This window comes from Rhea americana, unplaced genomic scaffold (assembly GCF_003343005.1).
Source record: "Rhea americana isolate MKP2758 unplaced genomic scaffold, rheAme1 scaffold_216, whole genome shotgun sequence".
Lineage (NCBI taxonomy): Eukaryota > Metazoa > Chordata > Aves > Rheiformes > Rheidae > Rhea > Rhea americana.
This window is the reverse complement of record NW_028186312.1, coordinates 180281-198813: the sequence shown is the minus strand read 5'-3', so window position 1 is coordinate 198813 and position 18533 is coordinate 180281. Positions and strand designations below refer to the sequence as shown.

Sequence of the window (18533 nt, the reverse complement as noted above, 5' to 3'; positions counted from 1 at the left end):
GGAAACATTTTATCTTAAGCTATATTTACACTGCACACACTGTTGCAGCATAGGGATAGCCAGACTAGTTAAAAAGAGTTCTGAGCTGCATAATTAGCCCAGACAACTCTGTAATCTGCTGTTAAAGTGCTTTACTAATTGAACTAGCTTATACATTAACACCACATTTCTTTATGTAGTGTAATCATACTGGCAAGTCAGTTAACACATCTATAAAGCATGTACAGGCAGAAAATCTTGTGTCTGCTCTTCTCCTATATCCCTAAACAAACATAACAGAAAGTCACTATTCACTACCTACAAATCTGTTTAAGTGCAGTAGGTGTTCAGGGATTAAACCCTCTCCTTAAGGCTCATTTTAAAGCTGCTGCAGGAAGCGGCAGGCTGAGAGGAGCAGTTGCTTTGCCACCTGGTGGCTCCGCTGCACCAGCACAAGCAGGGGTTGCCCCACGGACCAGCTGTCCACAGCAAGAGGCCACAAGGGACCAGGTCTCTGCACAGAAGCTTGCCTCTACCTGGAAAGTAAAATAATAGATTTCATTATCGAATTTAGATTAAATTAGAAGTCAAGATCTGCTCTAGCTTGTCCTGTAAAGCACATAGACACTCAACAGTGGAATTCACACAGCCAGCAAGCAGTAACTAGTCAGTAGGAGATGCACGCAAGAGTGGAGCAGCGGCTGTATTAGGTAACTTCAGGACAGCAGGAAAGTGCTTATTATACAGCCACGTATCTTTTCTCATTACAGTAAGGGCTAGCTCTTTAGCCTCAGAAGCAAGAAGGCAGTTTTCTAGCTCATCTGCTGAGATCAGAAAAAGAGAACAGATCGCAGACCTCCACTTCTCTGAAGCGTATCAGAGCATCACTCTGTAACAGATATTTGAATCTACCGTCTGGGAGCATCAAGAGCAGAGCTGCTCCGTGAGGGGGGACAAGGTAGAAAGCAAGGGCAAGCAGAGCACAGGAASGCATATTAACCTCCTCAACAAGTGCCAAGTCCCCAGGTACCTGTGCAGGGACTGCGCTGGAAGCAACAGGCTCCGCCAACAGTCCAGCAATTGCCAGACAACTGCAAGACGATGACTCAAAGCCAGGGCAGGAACTCCAGGCAGTAACCCAGCGACCGAACAGAGAGGTACAAGGGCAGGTCTGCCCGCAACACTGCTCGGGCTAAGTCTGGATGCCTCCAGCCTGGGCTTAAACAGAACTGCAGTACCAATGGGCAGCGGCAGCTCTGGTGGGGCACCCAGAGGAGCCAGGGCAGGGCCGCTGAGGCCTGTTGGTGTAGTCGGGGCCCTGCCACAACCCTCCCCGTACACCCAGTGAGTGTTCTCAGACAATCCTCCCACTTCCTTTTTATGAAACGCACAAATATCAAATTAGAAGTTATTTGCTGTTATGTTTGTTTACCAGAATACCTAGCATCTCAATGTAATCAGTACTAAGCACTGAGTAACAAGCACKGAGTACTGAGATCAGTATTTGGGACCTGTACTGAACTCCCAACTTCAAATTGGGAAAAAATAGGATTTGAAAACAGATGTGCAATTACTCAGATGAATGCATCTAATTACAGACCTAGCCAGACTGCAAGAAGCAAAATGAAAAATCTCTAATAATGAAGAATCTCTTTCRTTGCAACCTCCCTCACTACAGCATAGGTCAAGGGTCAAACCTGCCAGTAATTTATGCTTTTAGTTACAAAAGTACCATCTGCTAATAGTAGGCAATTACAAACCTCTTACAGTGTCTCTTGCCCACTCGATCTGTGAAGCAGAGATAATATGAACAACCAGCCAAACAAGACTCTCCACTGCCTGATTTTGTTCAAGATAAAAYGTGTCTTGAGATCACAAAGTGAATCAAGCTCTTCAGATTCAACAGTGCATACCCAGGGTCAACCTACTACTGGTTCACAAATCCAAAACCTGCAATTGGCAAAGCCAATCAGGGTTGCAGAGATTTAATTAGCTCTGCCTGTTTTCACTGTTACTGGAAAAGCAGACCTTTATGATCAATACTGATGGGGGTAAGATTTAAATACCTAAATTATTTTTCCCCTGAATCCTTTTAGTGAGTCTAGTCAGATGAGTCACTAGTAGAAAAGGCCTGAATATCCACCTGGACCAGCCAGWAACACAAGGCTATGCTGGGATGAACATCCCTGTCTGTTATGGGCTTCCAGAATGGCAAGGTGCTTCAAGGAACATATACAGTGTCACACACCAGTCTCGCCTGAGGTGGTTTATTTTACAGCCATAGCTTTTTTTTTTTTCTTTTTTTTTTTCAAAATTAAGTGAAATGAACATTTCCCCCTCTCTTTACCCCACTCATAGAATATGTATTGCTGGATTACTTGCTGGTTTGCAAAGCGTAAGCATAGTAACTGCAGCAAGAACTGGTACTACATATTGAGGCCTCTGATCTTACAGTTCAGCATTAACATGAATTATTCCTTCCCAAAATTTACATAGGATAAAACTTGTTATACTAACAACAGACTACACATAGTAAGAATCATCATAGCCACTGTCACTTTGCTAGGGGTGACCAAACAGCTTTCACACATACAATTTAGTGCATTTAGTTTTAGAAAGGCAAATCCAGCATGAAGCCAGAAAGGCTGGAGAAAACCATTTCCATGTAATCATTTTATGTATTTTTTCCTGAGCTGTTATACAGCACTTTCAGTCCCCACCTTGAATTACAGTATTAAGTAGGGGAAGTACACAGCTATATTCCCTATCAATTCTCAACCGCCACAGAATTGGCCCATTTGGCAGCAACATATCCCACCGCTACCTCAGCGCCAATCAATCTAATACTGTGCCTGACCCGCGGCGCTCTACTCCTTCGCTAGCGACTATATTCAGACTCAACATGGCGCCCCCTGATCCARAGCAAGGCAGACGGAGCAGGCACAGTCTCAGGATGTGGGCGGCTTTCCTGTGAAAGCCTCAGCGCTCTCACGCTGGCGCCCTCTGTTCCCCTCCCTCCCCGAGCGGAGAGGCAGCACTGCCCCTCAGAGGCGCGGCCGAGCCCCGCAGCCGCCGCTCCGCTCCCACCGCCCCGCCATTTGAAACGCAACCGCCCCCTTCCCCTAGCAACGCCGCRGCCGCGCGGCATTCTAGGTAACCGCGCCTCCCGCAGGAACAGCGCGCAGGAACACACCCCCGCTTGAGTGGCAGCTGCCTCAGCCCGTAAATGGGCCCGCCGCGAGAGGAGGCGGGAAGAGCCTCCTGGGACGGCCAATCAGACGGCCGGCGGTTAGGCCAGGAGGGCCCGGGTTGGCGGGCTGGGCGCTGCACGGCGTTTCTAAGGGGAGGCGAGCGCGGCCGGGAGAGGTGCGCGCTGTGTGCTGGRCGGCGCAGCGCGGTCCGGGCCGCTCTGGCCGGGCCTGTGGGGACGGGAGCATGAGCTTATCCTTGAGGTCGGTACCGGCTGGGCGGTTCCTCCCTCGCGCCGTTAGAGGGGCGGGCGGTTGCGCCCCGGGGCCGCCCGCCGCCGCCGCCGGGGTGGCTGAGGCGAGCAGGAGGGCGAAGGCGGGAGCGGTCGGTGGAGGCCGGTCGGCCGGAGCGTTAACCGCTTATGTCTGATCCCCTCAGAGGGGATCAGTCTGCACGGCCGGGGTGGATTAGGCCTGATTAGGGACTTTCTATAGCCATTTTTTTTTGCTTTGAGAGTCACCTGATTGTTGAAAAACAATGTCATGCACCTTCAAAAAGCCTCTTAATTAACTTTAAGTTATGGGTGGGTTTTTGTGAGAAAAATAACAATACTAGAAGCAGCTATTCTTAAGCCTTTTTTTTTCATTAGGACTCAATAATTTGTAAAAAGAGGCTGTGGCTTATAAGTCTTATGCCTCACAAATCCTTGGGTTCAAGCTTGTCTAGTGTATTTATRTGGTATATGTGGTCTGCAATTCTCCAGTATAACAACTTTACACTTCATGTACAAAAAAACTTTGACAGCAAAAGTGGCACTGAGCTACTTGACTCTAAGTACTATTCAAAGCCTTAAAAAATTCCTTTATGTTAGACATTAAATAAATGCTTGAGTAGACAGATCCCTCCTTCTGAAGAGTTCAATGTTAATCTGCTTTCCAACTCCTAAATGGAAAATTTTCAACGTCATGGCTCACAAAGTGAGGCTTTGCCAGATCTGACTGGCTCTTCCAGTTCTAGTTACAGAACCAACTGAGAATTATTTTAGTCCTTTTGAAAACTATAGTAATCCAAAGCCTGTGTGAAATTCAACTGTCTCAACTTGTAATTTTAAGAGCGTCTCACTCTTTAAGGGTCTTGTGCTGTGAGGTGGATCCAGTCTGTGCAACTTGCATTTTCCTTGTATATATTTCACTAGTAGGGCTAAAGTGTTTGAAAAGTGAGTTGTAATTGTATGTTTAGTTGTTGGTTTAACAAAGACCAACAAACAGCTAACTAAAGGAAATGTGGAAGATAAGTATCTTCCTTGAGCAAAAAAGTCATTAGATTAATGTGTGTATGAGTTAAAGGATTTCTAAAAATCCATAAATGCTGTTAATCTAAAAACTGTTACTGATAACAAAGCCAAAGATTTTGGTAACTAACATCCACTTTAATAGCTAGACAACCCAATAAAATGCCCAGTTAAGCCTCCAGATGCATCTGTCTGAAAACTGTTTTAAACTACAGTTTAGGAATAAAGTGTCTTCAGGAGTTGCATCATTTCAGCTGCTATTCAAGTTTGTAATCTCAAGTATCCCTTTTAGGCATCTTTTCTATCTTTTTATTTTATTTTTTTTTAGTARTTTATTAACCAGATCACTTTTGCTAATTTTATTTTTTGGTGGGAGGAAAGGCAATGTCATCCAGTCTTTACAAAGATATTATCTATTTCAAGTGTTATTTTAAAGTGGGAGAAATTGGGAAAAGATTGGATGAGAATGGAAGAATGATCTATATTATTATAGTGAGTTTCTTATTGATGGGAAAATATTATGTAGAGCCTTATCTTCCCAGTAGAAAACAGTTACATTGAGCTTCCTTGTTTTCATACAGGAATGAACTTTCAGTAGACAAAACTAAAAGGAAGAAAAGAAGAGAACTGACAGAAGAACAGAAGCAGGAAATTAAAGATGCCTTTGAGTTGTTTGATACGGACAAAGATAGAGCAATAAATTATCATGAATTAAAGGTAAAAGKAAATATTTAACCTTCTGTTTCCATAGTTTAGCTTTATCAAGAATTACCTGAGGAAAAAAAAAAGGATATCTTACTTTAATTCTTTTTACAGAAATATMTTTGTCTTAAAGGTTCAATAATTGTCTTTTTATATCAGAGTTCAGGTATTTTATCTCTACTGGAAGCTACAATGTGTTAGGTACTATTGGGATATATAGACTGTTAATACACTTTGTCCAGTTGCAGTATGCTTTGCATTCGCTGCAGTTGTCGTTATTTGCAAAGATGTTTCTCAGCTGTTGGATTAGATACTGTGGCCCTGTAATGGCCAATGCTGTGGAAGAACGGAGATGTATAAAATAAGAGATGCCTCCTTCTGTATCAAGTCAGCACACAGCATAGCTTTCTATGGGTTTATCCAGTAGGATTGCGGTTTTCTATTTATCGTTTAACGTGTATTCAGATGTTTGCAAGAAGTCAAGTTAGTGTGCACTGACCATCTCAGTTGAAATTTAGAAGCTAAGGATGTACTGCTAACCTGATACAAAAATAAAAAAGAGATTGGTTTATGTTGGCCTAGTGGCAGAGAAGTAGTAAGTTAAGTAATTTATAAGATGACTTGTAAACCCATGAACAGGCATGGCCTCAATATGAGTATTAAATAAGAATAATATGAAGAATGTTTTTCAAAATTGTCATATTGAAAAAAAGACAGCATTTCCCATTAGAATAACTGTTACAGCACCAAATTAAAATACTTGAAATATTTTTGGAAATGATCTAAAAAAAAAATCTGCTTGTCCTAAGAAGAATTTGGCCCAGCTTATAAAATCCCTGAAAATGCAAAATGATGTTCCGATAGATGATTTTATGTCCAAAGCTTTTTTGCTTTTATTATTTTTTTTTAATTTTACTTATGTGCACATTTTGTATTGGGCGATAAGACACTTAACAAAAATAAATCTATCCATTCTATCAAAATAAATCTGTTCATATCTATGAATATTTTAATATTCATATATTGTTGTACTTCTGTTTTGTTCCAAAAGGTGGCAATGAGAGCCTTGGGTTTTGATGTGAAAAAAGCTGATGTACTGAAAATACTTAAAGATTATGATCGAGAAGCGACAGGCAAGATCACCTTTGATGATTTTAATGAAGTTGGTATGTGTTTCATTGTGTACCTTGAGTAAAAAGTGGATAGAGAAGCAATGCTTAGCATGCTTTTTTCAATTATCTAGTCCTATTAAGAAATGTGAAATTTTATTTCATGTTTTTCTTGATAGAAGGGAATAGAGTAGGAAGGTGATTCCTTGTATACTGAACACGCTGTTGATACATGGAGTTGAATCACAGCATCAAATAGGTTTAGCTCAGTTTGTTAGAGCGTGGTGCTAATAATGCCAAGGTCATGGGGTTCAACCCCCATATGGGCCACTTGTTTCCATGCTGCRCAGGGGGTTTGGTCTAGATGATCTCCAGAGATCCCTTCCAGCCTTACTGATTCTATGAAATGGGTTCAATCAGTRTGAAAGGAGCTAGAGTATACATAGTCCCAATCTGTTTCAAACTTCTGCAAATGAAAAAGCTTTAATGTACAAAGGTAGATACTCTTTTGCTGCTTTTGAATGTTGTAGGAGTGTCCTTTCTGTTGCAGAAAAAGTAGTTGAGGTTGAATGTCATGGGAAGGAGGGTACAGAGACAAAGTGTAAGCATTTCGTATTTAACAAAGATCAGAGAAAATGAAGCAGTTATTAAGTATTGTAAATCAAGGATTAAAATCAACAAATGTTTTTATCAAACAACAAATTTTATTAACAATGTAATTAGGCTAAAATTTAGCTTAAAATCTTGTATTTTGCAGCGTTTTACATATTTTGAGGGTGTAGTGATGGCAGAATTTTTAAATAGTCTCTCAAATTTTTTGTTACATATACTGTTGTGTGCAATTTTTTTTAACAAAAATATAAACTGAGATTCTTTCAATATACATTGTGGGCTTATTTCTCTATTTTATTGTTCCATTCCCTGTGTTTAAGGTATTAGATGTCTATAAAATTTCAGAAAAATCAATGCTATTTGGATGTAGTTGCTCTTGGCTATGAAGAGCAATCTAGTTAAGGTGGCAAATCAATTATCAATTGAAATGTGGCAAACTCTAACAATTTACCAGGTTAGGATTGAAGAAAATATGTTGTTAATGACAGAAAATACTGTSTGTTACTTGTGTTTCCAGTTAGGCCAATTATGAGTCAGAAGAGACCCAAARATAAAGCTTGTGGGGGATTATAAGTCACCAGTATCATTGCAGCTGGTTTAAAGAAGCAAAATGAAAAAAAATTGCCAATGTATCTAGATATGATGAACTATTTTCCTGTAGGTATTGTATTTGGCCTATGACAGACTGGAGATTTTAGATCTGGGAAGACTGGGGAAATACAACCTGTCTCAACTATTTATTCTCTCAAAGGCTGTGTTGTCTTYCTTATCTTCTTTTTTTAAGTCCTTGTGTCCAGTCCTGTCACTGTTCATTGGTTYCTGTTTCTATCCTACCTATAAGTATAGGTAGTCAATAAGTGCTGTGCAAAGCTAGGAAAATTCAGATAGGAAGCAAAACATACAATGTGGGAAGGTAATGTAGTTGAACCTGCCCTAAAACTTGAATCAGATCTTAGTGCACCTATGACATGATATATCCATTACACAGAAATAAATATGATGCCACTTCTAGCAGAAAGATCAGGGAGTTAGAGAAGATAGGTTAGAGGAGAAAATAATTCTGAAGAGGTGGATAAATGCTGTGAAATGGTAGAGCCATCAATTTTCCATGATTTAATTTATGAAAAGGTGAAACTGCTGTCAACCCTGTTCACTAATTTTCTATCTATAACAATGCCACCTATGATTTTAAATGTAGGAATGGTTATGTGATATATGTAACGATAAAGTAATATTTTATCTTGTTTTGTACTGTCATATCAACTATGATATTTGGAGACCTAGTATATTATTGTTCTTCAGATAATGTTGCAGTTATCTTTTTGTCCTAACAAGTAGAATTGCTAAACGGTGTATGAGGTCATGCATAGATAGTTGTGTTAAATGAAAATATTTAAATTTAATCTAAATCTGAAGGATTTATATATACATTTAAACCTCATTGATATAGTTAGCATATATGAGCTTGAATCTATTTTTTTTTTCCTGTCAAGTTCACTAAACCGGAGAAAGCATTCCATCTGCAAACACTAGCAGATTCTAAGTTGTTCTCTCTGCACCAGCAGGGACGACATGTTTTTAATGGCTTGATGAAAGTCATAAATAGCAAGTCCTGTAAAACAAGGTACAAAGATGTGAAGATGTTTATGGCTGGTTCCAGAAATGTCTGAAATAATTACTAGTAAAATATTTTTATATAGCAAGTTATTTAGTGCATCTTTTCTGTTACAGAAGCTGACAAATGGACATAATAAAAGAAACAGCCAAGACAGATGAATCCTTTAAGAATTAACGTTTTGCTGTTTGCAGTAGTGTTGCTTTGATAACCCATGTTTTTAGGTTTTGTTGGTTTTTGTTAGTGAAGTTTTGTACCTAAAAGAGAGGAGCAGTATGAGTGCTTTTCATTGCTCAGTGTTGTTCCACTGTTCTCTGCAAGTCAAAATTCTATCAAATCATAACATTAAAGTCAATAGATTCACATGTCTGCATTTGTCAGAGTTGATCTTTTGTTCCGACTTGTAAGTTTGGAACAGACTAGGAGTGCATATACTTGCAGTTCCTTTGGAAAGTGTATCAAAAGCATGCCTAAATTGCCACATAGACTTTGACCATAACTGGCATGTTCCAAAGAGGTATGTATCTTAGCAAAAGAGAAGTGAGAAAGATCAGACAACAGCCGAACAAATAGGCATATTAGACTGATAGAGGTAAAAATGGAAGAGTAGATCAAATCTGAAGTGTTCTTTCTTCATAGTATCTCTTTCTGCTAGTGTCATTGTCAGTTTACCCTTCAGAGTTTCTTAGTCTAACTTAAGGGKTTTTTTTCTTACAGTGACAGACTGGATATTGAACAGAGATCCACAAGAAGAAATACTCAAGGCGTTCAAACTGTTTGACGACGACGACTCTGGTAAAATAAGTCTGAGAAACCTGCGTCGGGTTGCGAGAGAACTTGGTGAAAATATGACTGATGAAGAATTGAGGGCTATGATTGAAGAATTTGATAAAGATGGAGATGGAGAAAGTAAGTGCTAAGAGGCAAAATCCAGCATAGTCTGTTCTTAATTTTCTCCTCATTTAAAATGTGGTCTTATTCTGAAAATGACTGAAATCTGTAGCATTATCCTCTTTGGTTTTCTTCTAAATGATTTCAGATCAAACTTRATTTAGCTGACAAACAATGGAGGCTGTTGTTTTTGATAGTTGCTAACCCTGGAAATMCATTTTGGAGTCTAAAAATCAGGTTGTGTTCTCTGCCCTTAAATTCACCAGTAACTCCCATTTAGCCTGCTGCTTTTGAAAAAGATTGGTAAGAGTGTAGTTAAAGGTGGAAGTAATTGAATTGGTACTTGGGGAATTCCACTGATTTCTAACTGCACTGCACTTTTATTTCCATGCAAACTAGTAAAAGGGTTAAAGGGCTAAGTTTCTCACTGCTCTGATCTAGTCCAGTGTTTCTGAAGGGCTAATGTTCTAGTGTTGTGGTTTCTGTATGTTAGTGAGATAGGGAGTATTAAGCTAGTAAACCATGCTGGATTTACCTTGAGTCCATGCAGGTTCAGCTTGGATGGGTCTTGAACATGCTTTGGAAGTAGGAGTGCTGAAGAATGTGGTATGAAAAATKATTCTGTGCTGCAGAAAAAATTTATTAGCTAGATAAAAGAATTAATAAACAAATACAATTTGGTACTATGCTCATTAAATCTACCTGAGCACTGAAACTTAAGATTTTTTTCTTCTATTAGCTTAAAACATACCCTGTATTTACACCAGAAAGCAGAATACTTAATACTACTTTCAGAGACCACTCGCTTCAGCCCATCTACATAGACAGTGCATTGCTAACAGTCATATAAATCTCCTTCAGTTTTTCTTGTGTGATGACTACCAATGTCTGAGATTTCCCTAGCAGTCCACTTTTTCAGTTGCAATACGATTTCTAGTCACGAGCCTCCTCATCTGTTGGGCTTAACTCTCACTACTGGTGTTTAAAAAAAAAAAAAAAAAAAAAAAAAAAAAAAAAAGAAAAAAAAAGAAAAACTGCATCTTTGTCAGCCTTGTGACAGTTGCTGCTCACCTCTATCGCGCTTGTGATAGCTGTTACTCCACTCTTGGGAATGCAACTCCAAGTTTGGCAATTGCTGACCTACCCTTGCTTGCAGTTATTAAAATGCCAAAACAAAAAAAGCTCCGCTCTTTCAGGAGGTACAGTGGGACATTTAAATATGGCCTAGTGCTGTGGGAATATGAAGGTTGTATTCACTTTCAGTGGTTTAAATATGGGGCTTTTAGGTAGAGATTGTAAAAGTCAGTGTTTCAACTGCCATAACAGTGTTATTGTTGATACTGCTACTCTAAAATTCAGTGTACTATCTTCTGATAGTTGTCTATCAGTCTCAGGCCATGATTTCATGATAAATCCATGCTATATAATTCTGGTGTTTCTCCGCACTCCCAGCTGTGTCTTCCCACTTCTTTCTTGCACTGGCAGTATCTGAGCCCACAGGATAGATGTCTAAAGGAGCTAAGCCAACAGCAAGCTAATTATTTAGGTTTTTAAGCATTCTTTTTCTTCCTGTTTAGATCCATAAACTCACTCACTGCTTGACCAGATTTTCTTGGGGCTTTATCATGAGACAATGGAATTCTTTTCTTCTGTCAGCATTTTCTATAGGCTAATTTAAGGAGATCAGTACACTGACATCTGCAAATAGTGTGTTCAGGCACCTGTTTGTGTGCAGTGGCACACAGGATTTCAACTGTGAATTCCAGTAGACAGTAGGATACCTATTTATCTCCTATTCAGCAGCTGTATAGCAAACACAGAGTGGTGGTGGTGTTCTCCAGCCATGAGATTGATTGCTAGTCTAGGTAGAAACTTCTGATTTAAGATTATTTTACTTTTAAAYGGAATTATTGTAATAACATTGCATTAGTAATAGTACCTTTCTTCTGAAATCTTCAAAATAGCTGTAGATGGAAGATCTTTTTCTACATGTGTCTTTAGACTCTAATTTTATGGGTTTTTTTGAAGAGGTAGTCATAGAGGTGAGCAAGAGTAGAAAAAGTCAGTCTGCGAACATCTTGTTCTTAGTTAGTCTCCTGAGACTGCCAGCTGAGATGCCAGAATGATGATTAAGGATATTTTTTTAATCATGTGGCTATTTGGTCACTAGAAATTGAAGGAAGGTTGCTGAGTCATAGTTATTTTGGATCAGTGCTCCGGTTCTGAATTCAAACTGCTGACCTAAGAGTGAACGACTTGGTTTCTTTTTACTCATTCATCCATTCATTCTTCTTGTTAGAGTAGTTAAGCAGGAGGTTGAATGTGGAAGATTGACAGTATAGTGTTTCTATATGGTGCTGTTTATCCTTAGGGTTCTGTGTGTTTTCTGTTCTTTAAAGAAAACTGATGCTGTTTCTAGCTTTTTAAGATTCATTTTGGAGAAAAGTAAAGAATCCTATGACTCACTGTTCCATTTAGCTTCAAACATCTAGGTCATGTAAAAAATTTTGCTGTCATCTAATTCTCCTTCTTTTCCTGCCAAGAAAAAAAAAAACGTGGAACTATTAGTTGGTAGTATTTTTAATGGGTGATTTAAATAATACCACTTGTGTTTTAACACTCTTTGTAGACTTGAAAGATTGTTTTGCTCATAGCAAGATAAGGTCTGTTGATACCTGTGTTACCTCKAAATTTCAGGCACTTTTAGTCAGAACTTCTATTTTTTTTTTCCAGCTAAACCAGTGAGCTGTACTGATATGCTGTGTATAGGTTTCTGTAAAGGAAAATAGTCTTGAAATATGTATATATGTGCATTTGCAAGGTAACTTGTTTTATTTCCATATTCCTGGTCCTTAGGGATGACTTTTGTTTTGGAGGATGACTGTTTTTAGAAATTCTGGAGTGTTAAGTTCATGCAGCTTTTGTCTTTTGTCAATCTATGTATAGGAAACATGATCCAGTCTGACGTCTCAGATTCTGGCATAGAATTGGAAAAAAAATTCATAGAAATGTTCTCCCCTAATGCTTCGGAGTGCAAGTCAATGCAGACTTCATATTAAATAGGATAATAGTTACTTCTTTYGTGATTGTATATGTCAGAGAATTGAGGGAGATCTGAAACCAGGCAAGACTATGATTGCTTCTGATTTCATTCTGCGTAACTCTTGCAAATACATTGCAAGTCTGAGAAGGGTTACCTGGGTAATTGGGAATTGTCACTATGTTTCTCTTTCCAGTTTGTTTGAATGTTACAAAACTTGTTAATCATTATAATATTGGATTTCCACTTTGCAATATTATTGAATGAAGATGTGTGCAGTGCTGGAATTGGCTATGGAATATTTCTGGAACAGTTTGTAGAAATTATATCAGAAAGAGATTGGTTGGTATGAATACTGTAAGCATATTTAATTTCTTTTTTTTATTTATTTTTATCTCTCATTAAGTGGATAGCAGACAGCTAATTTCAATATGCTACTTTGGAGAAGAAATCTTTCCCCCCCCCCCCCTTCTTTCCATTGTGTATTTTTCAGTAGTCCATCATGTAACTAGGCAACACCTGAAAGAATCTCTACCTTATTAATCCATCTTTTTTTTTTTAATGTACCAGAAAAATTAAAAGGTCCCAGTACTTTGTGGAAATGTCTTTTATACCGCTTCTGTAGAGTTATTTTGCTTTTCCCATGAATGCATTCTTTCCTCGATATCAAGGTAGAAGTAATCCAGCCAAACAGCCTAGTACATAATTTGGCTAGCTACATCTTGAAATTGTTCTACAAGTTGAAAATAGAGTCAAGAGGTAAAGATTGTTCATTCTATTTTTTTTTGATAGTACCCAAAATCTGATTCTCCTACATGACCTTGGGAGTCTTCAGCAGTCTTCAGCTGCTGGAAAGTCCAGGATACCAGGCTGAACTTCCATGCAGAGAGACAAGCATAGTATACTCTGAATAGGAGGCCTATTTGATTTACTGTGAGAAAATATTTTTGGATTTAAAAGTTATAATTAATGTACCACTGTCACTTTGATATGAAGCAAAATACACRGGTCATCTTTTGGTAATTTTTTGTACATTTCAGTGCTTAGTGTCCTACTTGCAGATTTATGGCTGAGGAATTGAAAAGAGTGTAACATTGTAGCTGTTGCATTTTATCCCATTCTGTGTCTGTAATGTGCCCCCTGATCAGTAATGTCGTGTGGTCATATTAGCCTGACATGCTGAGCRCATCCGATGTGCTGCCTGTAGGCTTGCTTACAAAGGAGAGCATTGTGTTGTGCTGCAGGGATCCTTTAGACTGATGGGGCACTGTACTTCCTGGACAGTAGTCTYGACTTGAGGATTGTTTGGGGGAAAGATTTATAAGATCAATTAAGGATTTTCTGGATTCTGAGAAGGTAAAAAGGAGCTCTATGGGTGTATTTATTTATTTATTTATTTTCCAGAATGTGAAACTAGTTAAATATTGGAACCTTAGATATCCAGAGCTTAACTAACGAGGGCCTGAGCAATCTGATTTAGTTGACCCTGCTTTGAGCAAGSCATTGGGCTATGATCTGGAGATTGAGTACAGTAACTTAAAGTATTTAAAATTTACAGGAGTAATAAATTACTTCTATTACTATTTACTAATTATTAGCATGGAGTGATGCATTTTATACCTTTTAATAGACAACATATTTACAGAAATTTTGAAATGTAAAATTAAAGGAAATTCAGAATTTACTCTATTAAATACAAATGAAGATATATATTTAATTTGATTGTAGATATGGGAAATCAAGAACCATATGTAAGACTCAGTAAAGTCTAGCAAATGGCAACTTCAGAAGCAATGGTGGAGGAGGAATTCCTGTAAAATGTAGGAACATGGTTTTAAGCCAAGCTAGCAACTTGTCCMTTTTCCCTCACATCCTTACTACTTGAGGCATGGCATTGGCACGTTATTATTACCAATTTTATATTAATAATTTCAGTTTATAAAGCAAGCAGTAGCATATATAAAGTTGTATGTAAGTGATGGCATAAAGCTGTAATCAGTGTTAAAGTGTTTCTCCTGCCATTGTTTGGTGTGCTGACTTATGTGTACATATAAAATCAGAGGTAACGTATCTTTTTAACTCTTCTAGCTTCTAAGATTCTTATTATTTCTTAATTTTTAGGAATTAATATTACACATGTGTTTCTGTAAGAAAAAAATAAAACCTCCCAAATCACTTTAATTACATTTCATTTATGAATCCCACAGAACAATCAGGCTGCAAGCCTGGTTGTAGTGTCAGTCATGTGACCTCAACAAGTAAGTAATATCACTGCTGAAGGGAACTGATGCTGTCATCTTTTAATTCTTTGTGACTTTGCCACATATTTGACTTGTACTTCAATTATTACGTTTTAGGGAATAGCTAGATTTTGCGGTCACTTAGGCTTCTTGCCAGATACATGTGTGGCTACATGTAATTTCTTTTCCTGCGACTAAACTGTCTGAGTTTCATCTGTGAATTTACGTTTAATGTGGCTTACTGAAAGGCTACTTTGGACTCCAAATATGTCCTTAAGATAACTACTATCAAGAAAGGTCATGCATGCCGAGAGTGTCCCTCTCTCCATCACGTAAAGAGTGAAATTGGAAATTATCTTAAGTAAGATAACTTGTAAGTATTTTTTCATGCAATTGACTGACTTCAATATGTAACCTTTTTCCATATGCAAATTTTTGTGTATAACTCTCTTAAAGTAGTTTTATAATCTCAACAGGTGAAAATAGGTTGTAATATGGTATTTAGTGACGGTTTTTGACCAGTATAATAAATCAAAAAAGCTTTCAATTTTATGTAGTAAAGCTTTAATTGATTATTCCAAACCCTGGAAAGTAAATTTCTGTACTTTTTTGCTTGAACTCTCCCTGAATATAAAAAACTGTAAAGAGGCAAAATGAGCMAACAAACGTCTGTTTTATTTTCTTAAATATGTTTTTTCCTTCCTTCAACCTCCTGTTTCTAGGAACAAGCAGATAAATACTCATACACATAAATATCCTGTATATTTTTTTGCAATCATCTATTTTTTTGTCTTTGTTATAAATTTTGGCCTGTGCTCCAAATATATTCCCACTTTTTAGTTGGTGCAACTGTCTCTCAGCTCTTTCACACCTTCTCAGGATGTACATTTTATTTTAATACTAATCCTCATCATAATTTTGATGATTTATGTTAGATCATTGCTAACTACTATATTCTATGAACAAAAATGCATTAAAATAGAATTAGTGTGGAAAAGAGATATCAGAGTATAAGGGAGAAATTACAGGACTATTGTAATTATCTGAACCCAAAACATTAAAAATTTAGAAAGCATAGAATAATGATTATATCTGAAAAAAATTAATTGGCCAAAGCTGTGGAAATACTTTTTAAGATCGTACAGGCAACCTAGATCTTACTTGTGTTAAGACATGGTATAACTGTGTGATTGACTGACAGTTCAGAGTATTTGGTCCTAAACTAAATTAAACTAAATTTAAAGTTGATTGTAAATATAAAGTTGACTGTAAATATAATACCTAATATTCAGGGCTTTGTTTAGGARTAATTTGAGCACAGTCCTGGGACAAATAATTGTCAGGGGGAATTCTTTATACGTATATGGCCATCTCCATACCACTGACTCATTTTAACTATTCCCCATTATGGTAATTAGTTGCAGAGAGAGCATGCTCGTTGGTTAAATCTTCTACAATGTCTCTGTTTTAACATATGARTAAGGTCAATAGCTCAGGTATAAGTGCAGCAAAAATAATTAATAACTGCTAATTAAATTATTATTATGGCTTAATTTCTTCGAGTACGTTTGTGTAATATWTCAGTTAATTATAACTGAAGAATGAAGAAAGTTCAGAGAGGAAAAAAAGCTTGTCAAAAGTCCATTTTAATTCTAGCTAGTTTATAGAATCATTACTAATGATCTTAAAATTAATATTGCATTTAGCAAGTATTACGTGTTTGGGGGAGAGAAAAATACCATGGGTTTTTTTCAACACAAAGATCTGAATGATTATTTTAAGAACAAAACAGAACATTATTATAACGTGAGTTATGGCATTCTTGCTAGAGAGAGGCATAAAGAATAAAAAATAGCGACCAGTTTTAATGTTTTTACAACTTCTAAAAAAATTCTTAGAATTTATAAACAAAATACTACATTTTTGCTTAGCTATCACTTTAAATACTTTTCCCATTTTTTTCTTTTTTTAGAATATTTTTACTTTCATAATTGTACAGAAATAATAGCTTATTATATGTGAGCTAAATTCTGGCTTAAGTGCCATGCACAACTTGARCTTGCATTTGGCATTATCATTTTACATTAAAAAAAAAAAAAGAAAGAAAGAAAACTCCTCAGAAGCAAAAAATCCAGACTTGTATTTATAACCTGTAGTTAGCAATGGATCAGACCCAAAGAATACTGACTGGGAAACCTTTAAGTAAAGTGTAAAATACAGATATAAATTATATTATTCTGTGGTTTATGATTATTTGCTCTTTATCTAATAATTTTCTCTTTTGTTACAGTCAATCAGGAAGAGTTCATTGCTATTATGACTGGAGATATTTAACATCAGAAGAGAAGAAACATTCAGCACAAAGAAGAGAGGAATCATTGGCAGCTACCACTCCAATATTTTGTATTTCTGTTCAGATCGGTAGCTGGAGTCATGCAGAAAATTCTTTTCCTCACAGGACCAAAAGAAACACAGGTTTCAAGTACTGATATGTCAGTATTTTGTATTGTTAAATAATATCACTAGAATAATTGATATATCATTTTAGAGTAAGTAATGATACATTTCCAAATGTTTGAGTACTCATTTGTAAAATAGCTTTGTACAAAATTTCTAAATTAAAATCATATTATAAGAACCTTTAGAAGTTGACTTTGTGTTAGCATTAGCTGTGGCCTTAGTTTTGATATATAAGATTTGCTTCCATTTTAATAAAAAGTTCTTTACTGTTGCTACTTGAAAGTTGTATTATTTTTGAAGTTTAATCTCAACTGGACTGTAAGTTCTTCAAAAAATAAAAGTTCTGTTTCATATGTAGGCTTATGTTTTCCCTCTTCTGATGAATGGTAACATTGAATGAGCAAGCGTTTGGGTCTTCATATTTGAAACTTACTACCTGTGCGTCACCCCTATGTGTGTGAGTGCAGGTGAATATGCATCGTGATAAATTTTATCAGGAAATGTACTAAAGTTGTCCAAATGTCAGCCAGCAGGTCTCTTTCTAGTTAGGATAAAAATTCTGCATATAACGAACTCTTAAAACAGTTTTTTTTAAAAAAAAAAAAAAAAACTTTCTTGCAGAGAATTCTTGTAGGTTGAACTTTTTATGTTCTTCTATATTAATTGTAGTTTCTTTCTTTTTGAATTTCAAATTATTTTTTCCCTCTTTATATATTGGAGTATGTAACTTTAACTCTTGCTTTTTTTTCTTCTTTTTCGGTTAGAAAACAAACTACTTTTTGACTGTCAGTAATTCTGCGTTTATAAACATGTTTGCCCTGCACAAACAGTTTGCAATTTACTGGAGACAGAAGTTAAGGCCATCAAAGTTAATAGACTTTTCCTATTATTTTTCAAGTGTGTATTGTAAAATTCTTATCTGTGAAATACTGTGCTGCTTCCTCTTAAGACATCAGTATCAACCCATTCATAGAGAAGATTATGGCAATTCAAAATGACTCACAGTAGCTTCATCTCACTGACCAAGTCACACAAATAGACACATCATGTGGAACCCCAGTGCGATATGGGACCACTGACTGGAATTTCCTTCCTTGATCAGAAAGAAGTCTTTCAAAMAGCCTTTGCTAGGAAGGGATGTAGGTAGGTATGCTGTAGGCATCGAATGACTTTTGGAGGGGATGTTACTCTTGTTTTTCCTCAGTAGATGATTCATCAATTATTTCTTGATAGGTGTTATTTTCTGTTTGTAACTCTTCTGGTTTGAGGCCTTATCCCTAGCTTTTGCAATATATTTTTAAAACTTCCTTTATTTTTACTAATTTGGCATGTAGGAGCGCTTGTTATGGGTTAGATAAAAATTGTGCAAGGTTTTCTAAGCACAGGCCAGTGAACTGGAGAGCTC

General features: G+C 37.0%; 1 protein-coding gene across 2 annotated transcripts; it reads left to right on the top strand.

Moving 5' to 3' along the window:
• The first annotated feature begins 3290 nt into the window (after positions 1 to 3290).
• CETN3 (centrin 3) lies at positions 3291 to 17410 on the top strand. 2 transcript variants are annotated; one of them, XM_085305145.1, is made up of 5 exons: positions 3291 to 3431; positions 5041 to 5176; positions 6213 to 6327; positions 9215 to 9406; positions 13221 to 16616. In XM_085305145.1, exons 1-5 carry the CDS (start codon positions 3415 to 3417, stop codon positions 13232 to 13234), a joined length of 474 nt encoding a protein of 157 aa, XP_085161271.1. In that variant the 5' UTR covers positions 3291 to 3414; the 3' UTR covers positions 13235 to 16616. The 2 variants fall into 2 exon arrangements, with proteins under 2 accessions (XP_085161271.1, XP_085161270.1); XM_085305144.1 differs by lacking the exon at positions 13221 to 16616 and adding an exon at positions 16959 to 17410 and having other exon boundaries at positions 3293 to 3431.
• The last annotated feature ends 1123 nt before the right edge of the window (positions 17411 to 18533 follow it).

Bases quoted from the DNA above. Each gene is read 5' to 3' on its own strand.
- CETN3 (XM_085305144.1), top strand. The intron at 6,328-9,214 runs GTATGTGTTTCA...TTTTTCTTACAG, and splicing joins TGATGATTTTAATGAAGTTG to TGACAGACTGGATATTGAAC. The intron at 9,407-16,958 runs GTAAGTGCTAAG...CTTTTGTTACAG, and splicing joins TAAAGATGGAGATGGAGAAA to TCAATCAGGAAGAGTTCATT.